The sequence below is a fragment of the Nannochloropsis gaditana genome, assembly GCF_000240725.1.
Source record: "Nannochloropsis gaditana CCMP526 unplaced genomic scaffold scaffold650, whole genome shotgun sequence".
Taxonomy (NCBI): Eukaryota; class Eustigmatophyceae; order Eustigmatales; family Monodopsidaceae; genus Microchloropsis; species Microchloropsis gaditana.
The window spans coordinates 233-10,376 of NW_005803303.1; the positions used below are offsets into that span (position 1 = coordinate 233).

At 53.1% G+C, this 10,144-nt stretch overlaps 2 protein-coding genes across 2 annotated transcripts; both read left to right on the forward strand.

The window, feature by feature from the left end:
- Positions 1 to 124: 124 nt before the first annotated feature.
- NGA_2011700 (rna recognition motif-containing protein) lies at positions 125 to 705 on the forward strand (the record flags this gene model as incomplete). Its single annotated transcript, XM_005854013.1, has 1 exon — positions 125 to 705. A coding segment is annotated over one exon (581 nt), but the record flags the coding sequence as incomplete, so codon positions are not given.
- Positions 706 to 7,626: 6,921 nt separating this feature from the next.
- On the forward strand, positions 7,627 to 9,131 carry NGA_2005800 (uncharacterized protein; the record flags this gene model as incomplete). Its single annotated transcript, XM_005854012.1, has 1 exon — positions 7,627 to 9,131. A coding segment is annotated over one exon (1,453 nt), but the record flags the coding sequence as incomplete, so codon positions are not given.
- Positions 9,132 to 10,144: the final 1,013 nt, after the last annotated feature.

Here is a 10,144-nt window from a genome sequence, read left to right on the forward strand (position 1 = left end):
TCGTCCGCGCTCGCCTCCCGCTCCCCTGCGCCGCCCTCTCCCTCGGTCGACTTCTCTTCTGGTCCCCCTTTGGGCGATTCAGACACCTCCCCTTCCTCTACTTCCAACTCCCCCTCTTCCACTTCCTCCTCCTCGCCCTCCTTTTCCCCCTTGCCCTTTTCCCCCTTCTCTTTCACCTCCGACTTTTCCTGGAGCTCCACGAGTACAATTCCGGAGTACGCCGCCAACGCCGACTCCATCAAGTCCCGAAATTTCTCCGGCGTCCACCTCCTGTCCAGGTTGCTCACCTTCAGCCGCTTGTTCTCTTCGCAGGAGCGGACCTCCAGCGCTCTCCCATGCACCTCGCAACCCGTCAACTCCTCCGCCGCTTTTCTCGCTTCTTCCGGACTCCGATACCGCACGAACGCATACCCCTTCATTTGCTTTGACCGACGATCTTTCATCAGACGCACGCCCAGGACCTCTCCACATTTTCCGAAGACCTGCCGCAGCTCCGCTTCTCTCACCCCTTGATGCAACCCGCCCACAAAGACCTCGATGCCCTCCTCCACCTCCTCTTGGCGCACCGGGACAGAGGAAGCTTTATCACTACTACCTTTGGGAGGCGCTCCTTCCCCACCCTCGAGACCCTCCGCTGCATCTTGCGGTCCCGTGTCAGGCTTCTGTTGTTCCGAGGCGGGGCCTGACGGCTCCTCTTCCTCTCCCTCGTCCAGCACCTCCCCTTCCTCTTCCATAGATGCCCTCGCTGCCTCATCGGAAGTTTCAGTGCGTTTGTCCTTGACTGATTTCCCGTGGTCAAGCATTCCTACGTCTTTACCCTGTACGTTAAACCCACCCTCGTCAGAGGCGACGGCGTCGTCCTCTCCTTCCTCCTTTACTGCAGCTGGCGGAGGTGGTTCCTCCACAAAGGTTCCTTCCTCCATGATGATGAGCGAGTTGATACTACTTCCCTATGACTGCTCCCACTAGTTGTCTTTGTACCGCTAAGTGTACAGTAGAACGTGACGACTGCAGATCTGCTTGACGGCCTCTCTTGCTCCTTCTTCCTGCTGCAGTTCGTCTGCTGGATCATGTAATGAGAAAGATAAGAAGCGCATATGATTCCATCCAACGAGATTAATTTCATTCTGATTGCAAATCCCTCCACGGTCACACACGACCATCAAGAGACCTGCGAGAAAGATGGGACTGCAGAAAGGCAATTCGAAGCCGGAGGAGGGGAGGGCGTGATGATGGGCGGAGGCGGGAGAGCCGGTGACAGGCTGGATGGATTGCCCTCGATCACGCACACGACCTCGGGTGGGGTCCAGGAAATGGGGGAAGGAGAAGTCCCGGACGCAAAGACTTGGCCGTGAATGATCAGCTCACATCTTTTGGGAAAGATATCAGCGTCTTATTTACCTGGCGGCAGAGTGTAGGCGGGTGTCGCCGGGCCGGTTTGTTGCAGCTCCCAGCCTGAGCCTTCAGGGGGAAATGAGTTGCGCGGTTGTCTCTTTTCCTCTCGACCCAAAAGGCGTGTCATGGACTTCATGGTCGCAAACTTTCGTTCCATTTGATTTAATTCATTCATTTTACAATTATAAATCTAGATCATCGTCTATGTCTTCATCATACTCCTCCTCTTCCTCCTCCTCCTCCTCCTCTTCCTCCTCCTCCCCTCCAGCTCCCCTTTGTTTGATTTTCCTGTCCCAAGCATACGCTTGAGAAGTCTGTTGGTGGTCCAATATTTTTTGGCGCTCATGAGGTAGAATTGTCTGGTCCCTCATGGCACGCTCTTGTTCGTTGAGAGAGAGGCGAAAAGGCAGGCTCTCCACAAAAGCTGCTCCTTTTTTCTTGCTGCCGCTCACGCCGTCTATACTATCTACCTGCGCACGTGATGAATCAACTAATGCTTTGCTTATTTGAGGTCCAGGATATACAGTACGTGAAGGTTCAGGGCTGAACGACAAAGTCTTTCGCTTGGCATCGAAGCTGTAAGACTCCCATTCCTCATGGACCTTCCCAGAGGCACTTTTCCTTATCACCTGGCATCGACCCGAGGCCTCGTCGTCCGGGAAGAGGCAAATATTTGTGGTAGCTAGATCCTCCAAGGCTATCATCCACTCTCTAGATAACAGGGACTCTCCGCCCGTGCCACAGGGCTCCGGATGGAGCACGGTCAAGATTGGAGAGACAAAGCGGGTACCCCCAGCATGCAGGAGGCTTCGCAATGTATTTAAGAGGGCTGGCGTGCCATCGAGCCTGTGAGCCAGCATATTCAGGGAATCGATGCCTACCACAATGGCCTTCGAAGAGAAGTCGTTCGATGCTGTGTCTCCCTCCTCCTCTCCGTCCTCCTCGTACTTCCTAGTACCCCCTTGGAGGGTATTTGACACGGGTTCAGACGACGCGGAAGGCAACGCTCTTCGAATGGCGTCCACGAACTCTTCTCCAGATGAAAAATTCAAAGGTGGCACAAATCTTGACTCGGCATCCTTTGTGGTCATGGAAAAGCTATCCAGGAACGCTAGTATTTTTTCCTCGTCCCGATCATTGTCCAGCAAAATGGGAGGAGTATCCTCCAAGCCCACCAGAACAAGGCCATGATACCGTAGCGAGTCTCTCAATCTTGCAAGCAAATGATTGTAGACAATCCTGGTGTGTCCAGCGAAAACTTGGGCTTTATATGCAGACGAGGATGGTGGGGCAGTCGGTCGAGCGTGGACTATGACCAAAGACGAGCCAGAAGATGATAAATGACCACCTTTGCTCACAACGGCGCGCTCCACGGCTGACTGTATCGAGGAAGAAGACAAAGATGCCATTCTTACGACTTTGTGCCTGTTCGATGGTAGAAAGAAAGGTTTGAAAGCCGGTAAAATAATCTTTTACCAAGGTCACATGAAGGGGAGGCAGTAAAGCCGGATCCCGGGATGAGTGCGTGTTTCGATTCTTTGTAAAAGGAGTGTTTCCTAACGCAATAGTATTGTCTGACATTAGAGCAGACGGGGGAGCCTATACGATAGAACCGATTACATTCAAAGACATGGTGAGCAAGCACGACAATCGTATGGCTAACCTCCTGGCGGTGTCCGCCGGAATGCAGCCATGGGCCACCGGTAGCAAAGTTTTTAGCCTAAGCAAGGTTATTGTGAACCATGGGGGTTATCTTATCAGAACATTGACTTCTGTTAAATTTTCATGGATTCTTTCTTCACCGTTACAGCGGCCTCGCGGGTACTACGGTACAGGCCTCTGACTCGCCAGACTGGAAATTTAGATAGGGAAGAACAGTACAAAAACACCCATTTTACTTGCGTAATGTTTCACTCGCTCCAAGCTATTTGCCAGACAGACAAAAAATAACCTTACAAAAAGTAATTTGCGAGTACATAAATTCGTCCTTATCGTTAGCTTCAATTGCTTTACACGTCTAAGTGAGGCCACGATGTACGCCACTCGCTCAAAGCCCCAGCCCTTTTAGCTTCCCAAGCGCCACGACTAATGCAACGTACGCTACGATCTTCCAAGGGAGTTTCTGAAGTTCTCGAAAACTGATTCTATAAAAAGATTTCCACTTATAAGCTTAGTTGTGCAGACGATAATAGAGTACGGAAAGTCCTTATGCCGGGATAAATACCGCATCGCTGCAATCTCCATAAAAGAGACCCCGCCGATAAAGTACACCATCATGACAGTCTTCCCGTTTGGCAAAATTTTCCCCCCAGTCTCGGCAGCTGAAAGGCCAAGATGTTGTGTCACTGGCGTCACGGATGGCTGAGGCCTCCCCCCGATGTCTCCGTCAGTCCCGCTGCACGCAGTGCCTAGAAGCCTATCCAGTTCTTGCATGAACGAGAGCGGCGCACCTCCCCTCCTCGTGTTTTCCTGGGTCTGTGTACATTCTAGAGTAGGGCCCGGTAAGAACTTGAAAACGTCCGAGCAAGATGCCCAGCCCGGCTTTTGAATAAGCTGAAGTAAGCGGACCGAGAGCGGCGCGTAGCCCGAAGAGACGTAAGCGATGTCGTCCGGGACCTGCGTGTTTACGTTCTCCTTGACAAGCCGGAGCAGACGTCGCAGGCTCGCCCATGCATTGCCTGAGCCCCCTGTGGACGAGAAGCCGCTGGCACCAATGCTGCCAAACATGACATTTGAGAGTTGGAGGTCCGCCTTGCGGAGCAGCCCTGCCTGTTCCATGTTGGTCAATGCGAACAAATATTCGTATCCGTAGGATTGGATGATCTCTCGCTTCAGCAATTCGTACTTGGAGGCCTTGATCCCTCCCGCGGTCAGGGATTGCAAAGCGAGGAGGCGCAGGACCTGGTCGACGGGCTCGTACGCGGCCACCATCTCCTCCACGTCCTCGTAGCAGGTCTCGCCTTCCAGCATGCTCCGCTCCAATTGCCAGCGTTGCTGAAAGCGCACGTGTCCGGTAGTGGGTTTCAGAAACTCCGCGATATTGATGTGTAGGTTCAGGCCCTTGTACTTCTGCTGCAAGGCCGGTATGGACTTGACCACGTCGTGGATCTCGTTCAGGGAGCCGTCCCGCGTTTCCTCCTTCACGCGTGCGTATGTCTGTCGCATCTCCATCGCCTTCTCATTCAACTGAAGCCCCAGAACCTCCAAATGCAAGTCTCGGATCTCCGCGTAGAGCGAATCATTGCTGTTCAAGGCAACGGTCACGGGCTCCCCCTTTCCTTCCTTTCCTGCGCCCCCGGCCGTATTTTCGGGCGTTGTCCCACGCCCTATCACCCTTCCCCTCCCACCGCCTGTGTCATCCGTGTCCCCTACCAGGCTCGGGTCTACTTTGATGGCTCCGTGCTGGATCCCCAAGCATTCGTTCAAAAGGCCCTCGTAGGTGAGCGGGGTCAAGAGCGGCGTCACCAGGTCCACGGCCCGGTCCAGCAAGACCAAGGTGTCGATCTCGGGCGCGCTTGTACCCCTGTGGGAGGAAGACGGGGTCGTAGTCGTCGCAAACTCGTCTCCTCGCTTCTCTTCTTCTTGCTGTCTCTTCAGATTAAAGAACCGTTGCAGTGCAACCGCGGCGTGGGTGCCTTTTGCCTTGACGTGGGGGATCACACCGAAATTTTCCTCGAGCTTTTGAAGAGATCGTGCGACGGTAGTAAGCATGGTAGAGTCACCGTCCACGTAGGCGTCTTTGAACGACGTATCCATTTCCAGGGAGACAAGGTCGGTGTCGAGAGGAAAGAGATCTAGATGACACTCCCCTACCTCCGCGAAGCGTTCCAAAACTCCTTCATCCGACAAGGCCTGCTCACACAGAAACGTTTTGTGCGGGACGAAGTACAGGAGGTGCCGGCCTTCCTTTGGCTGATACGGACCTCCGCCCGACCCACTCTCGCTTGCACTTCTGGTTAAGGCCTTCCGTCCCCCACCCATCTGACGCTTGCCATTCCGCTTTTTGAGCTGCGCCGACAACATACGCATGTTACTCAATGAAGGCCGTACAAAGTACAAAATATTGTCAGGCTCGTCGTCTCTGCCCTCTGGGGTCACAAAAGTAAGGTCAGTCTGCAGTCCTCGGCATAAGTGTACGACCCCGTGCTGCCGCAGGAAGTTAGTTCCTTCAGGGACAATGTGAGCCAGTAATCCACGCAACGCTGTATCCAGCACCAACGCTTTCCGACCTCTCGCCGCTTGCAGCACGTCGAGGAGCTCCTTGCGGCCTTGACTGCGAAGTTTAGAAAGAGGAATAGCGCTGTCCTCCAGGGTGGAGGGGGCTGTGCGGGCGATAGCAGTGTTCGGAGGTGCAGCACCTAATACTGGCTTTTTTCCTGAAGCCAGGGCGGCCATGGGATGCCTTCAATAGGGAGATACCAAAATTTAGGTCCTTTCTCTGAATGTCGACAAGCCATGGTAAAATGCTCGATGAGGTATTCCTTCTGATATGGCCCTTTCGCGAGAGGAACGACACAGTGTACGTCGATACCACTTCTATGGTCCCAATTTCCCCTTTACAAGCCGGTCACCACATCTACACGCAAAGGGTGAGACCGAAAACATGCACGACTGTCTACATTCATTTGTTAATGATCATGTTGCCTAGCTCTCAAAAGAATTTGAAGGCGGGGTGTCGGCCAACTGATTCCAGCCTGTACCGCTCACAGCGAGGCGTGAATTTTTTTTCGTGATTACTTTTGCCTCATAGACATTAGCCTTGTTCAGCTTCTATGTTTATGAGTTTCTGGATGGTGCCCGACGACCTCCGCCTCCACCTCGTCCTTCCCTTCCACTGCCAAGACTTTTTTCTCCCCCAAAAGCAACCTCCCCACCACCGCCTTTACCTCCCTCTTCCTCCTTCTTCTCCTCTTCGGTTGCTCTGATCTTAAATTTCTCTACTCCGTATTTACCCAAACTCTCTCTCAAGTCCTCCATCTTGAGTATATCTCCATCTTGGTCCTTCATGCGACTGTAGGTAGTTGTGTCGTGCACTATCTCCGACACAAGTTTCTCGGCTGCCAGCGAGACAAGCTTTTTGCTGGTCGTAAAAAGTGTGCAATGACAATAATTAAGATCAGATATCCTTAGCCAGAGACACCAAGTCAAGTGCTTGTGAAGCGAAAAATCAGAAGATGGGTTGAAACGGGGGAGTCTCAGACAAAAGCGCGTGGGATGGATCATTCCTTCCCATTCAAGCAGGGGCCACAAAACCCCACGAAAGCAAGGCTTGTCGAGCATCTTTTGTCTCACGTACATTTTTGAATCCGTGACTGTCACTCCTCCTTGTTGCAAAAAATAGGCTGTGACCTCTTCTGGGATCTAGGGGGAGTGAGGAAGGTGAGGGGGGCATGTCCATCCAGGAGAAGCATGGACAAACAGTGTCTTTGGTCGTCTTCTTCAGAAATTCTTTCCGTCACGATCTACTCAAAGCGCCCCCAAGATGGATCTCGTTCATTTTTCCCGTCTTTGTGACGGTATGAAAGCACGTGTTTCGTCGAGGCAGTCGTCCAGTCCAGGACGGGTGCCGGGCTTTATCGCAAGGCAGAGGCATTACAGAGAAGTACCCATTGAGGCACGAGTAGTTTCTTTCCATAACTCTTCTCATATCTCTACCCAGTGCCATCAGCCCCCATAACGTACCGTAGGATGATATTGGTCCAGGGCGTTCAGAAACGGCGCCAGCTCTCTTGGATCCAGCCCGTGATTCCGTTCCCCCTGTCCAGGACCCCCAATCCCGCTTCCAGCACCGCTGCGTACACTTTCCAACACTTGAGTAGGGCCTGTTTGCTCCATATCATTATCGTTGGACCTGTCGCGCACTCCTTCCGCTTTCACTCCTCCTTCCTCTACCTCCTCATGCCTCCCGTCGGCCCGCTGACCGCTCATCACCGAAGGGAGCCAGCCGTGTCCCTGCTTCAATGTATAATACAGGACATTAATCATGCTTCTTGGCCAATGCACCCAAGCTCTAAGGCACAAAAGCTTGTTTCTCATCAAAAGGAAAACTTCAATGATTTCGGCTCCAAAAACGAGCGTGGGCGGGGTGGCTGTGTCTCGCCGGGAGACGAGTCGTCAAACGCGTTCGCGATGACGACGCTGCCCGTGCCCGGCTTTCAACCGCCGCTTGCAAGCAATGTATCTCGTGCTTTCACCTCATTTTGCGCCGTAATGTATCCCAAACATTATCATAAAGGGTGGAAGGAGGGCACGCGGTGCAGTCTTGTCGGGCGCGGAGGCTGAGGGCGCAGGCGACCATTCCGAGTGCAAGGTGGCCGGAATGTCCTCGTCTTCTCGCACACCATCCCCCCATCCGCCACTGGGAGAACCCAGACAACACAATGAACCAAAGGAAAAAGTAAAATCAACACTTTCGCACGTGCGGTTGACTGCAGACGCAAAGAGCCATGTGCTCTCCCTCCCTGCTTTGTCCACGGCACCATCTCCAGTAGGCGGCAAGGACATAGAGGGAGGACCTATGCATGGCACCACACCGGATGGGATGTTCCATTCGGTCGGGGGCTACGGCTGGTACGAGGAGGATAATGTAAGCCCAGCGAATAGTGGAGATGAGCACGGAGAAGAGGATGGTGGTGGCGGTGACATCAAGCATGTACGAGTCCTCTCTCGGATGGAGACACTGCGGGTGGACGTGTTAGATGCCTCGATGCCCGGCGGAACCGGTCACGGGGGGCTTCAAATTGATGAAGCTGGAGGCGTGACAGATGAATGTGAGCGTCTTCTCCCACGGGTGCCTATCTGTCGTCATGACAGCGTGAACGAGGAGGGCAGCCTGGGCCGCAGTAAGAGCACTAGAATGGATGCAGACACTACCACGATGAGCTACAGTCACGCAGCAGACGGCACCAGACGCCAACACTGGCATCGGCAGCGAGAAGGTGAAATTCTGTTTCACCTGCCACAGAGCAACTTCTCAGTGATGACGCGGCAATTTCTGGAGGAGGCTGCTGCCCTCTCCGGCACCGTGGGTGGAGGACCCCCTGGCCGGGCGACGCACTGTTTTCACCACCGCCACCCCCGTGTTCTCCAGCTCCATAGTCACCGCTCACATTCGAAGCGGCAGCCGGAAGTTGTGTACGCGGCCCTGGGCCTGGGGGGCTTTCGCATCTGCCAAACCGGATGGGGCAGCCAGCATGCCGAGTACTTAGTCTGCCTCTGCATTAATCAGCAGACATTCATTGCATGGCGGCGATACTCCGCCTTTGCCAAGTTCTTCAGGGACATCCAGCGCGTATACCGAAATGCGGCTGACATGTTTCCAGCCACACGAGGCGCATGGAAAGCGCTGGAAAGGGGACGGAAGTGGTGGCGATGCCTGAGTGTGGGTTACTTGGCGTTCAAGCTCGGCCTCCTTGAGTCCTTTCTGGAGGCTGTGTTGGTCGAGGTCCCTGGACCTGACCTCTTGATGGCATTCGCTTCGCCAAGTCCCTCAACAACAATTTGCGATGGGCTTTGGTCTTGTCCGTGCGTGAGGGAGATGGACGATCAAGGCACCTGGGGGGCTAATGGTATCACTCACATTTCTAGTAACGAGGAAATGTTGCTCTGTCAGAAAGTGCAGGAAGCTGGACAGTTTCGAGGGATTGAATCTGGTTGTGACACAGTCGCTAGGGAAGAAAAGTAATTTTTGAAACAGTAAATTTGAGAGAGATGATGGTTTGAAACCCACATTTTTGAACTGCTAGGGTCACGCAAGTGAAATCCACTTGTGCTTGATTGTAATGAGGACATGTTACATGCATATTTTAAGACACGGCCGGCTCTATACATGCAAATAATAATTGTAGGTCTTGATGGCTCCTGAAGAGTGCTGTATTACTTTCGGTGCATTTATCTTCCCATGGTCAGATTACTATTAGAGATCCTTTTCTTGGCGGAAACGAGTGTATCCTTCACGAAAATGCGAGCTCATCGACTGCAACAAAATCATTGGGCATTCCGAAGCTTCCAAAACTTCCAGAGTGACGGACTACTCGTACTAGTCACTTCTCTCGTTCTCTTTTGCCCTTGAGATGAAAAAGGCCGCAGGCCGGGAGGTTGCTCCTTGTCTTATTCGGTACAATTCAAACACTACTACTTGCATATTCATGACTTAATCACGAAGCCCTGCCGACTGTTTGAAGTGACACTTTGAACGCCAGTCCTCGTGTCATGCTCTTTCCTATCCGAAGGCGTAAGCGAAGATCTGAGGGGTGTGTCGGCCCTGATAGTCCCGCCTCTAATTCGCCGTCTCTGTCGTCGGACACACGACTTGCTTCCGAGGTGTATTGCTGCCCCTCTCCCTAACAACCACCATTTAAAACAGGAAGCTGATATAGGAGGCCCAGAGACGTGGGGACACGCACAAGAGGGAGACTGGTGATAAGGCGGCAAGCGTGCGCTTCAGACATTTTCAAGGCCTCCTAGGCGCCCCTCCCCACCTAGGACCATGTCTCTGACAACCGCATGCCACTCCAAGCTCTACGACGACAGGGAGCCAACATTAGGGCACGGTCTCCACACCCACCTTCATACCCATGATATTTCATCCAGACGGACCGATTTACCCCCTTCCTCTTTCGAAAATGTCGCAGCAAAAAAGAAAAACGTGAACGCGAGAAAGAAATCACATGGACTCTTTTCCCAAAGCACAGACTCAAAGATGATAACACCTGGCACAAAAGACGATAATGGAATCCCCACAAATACT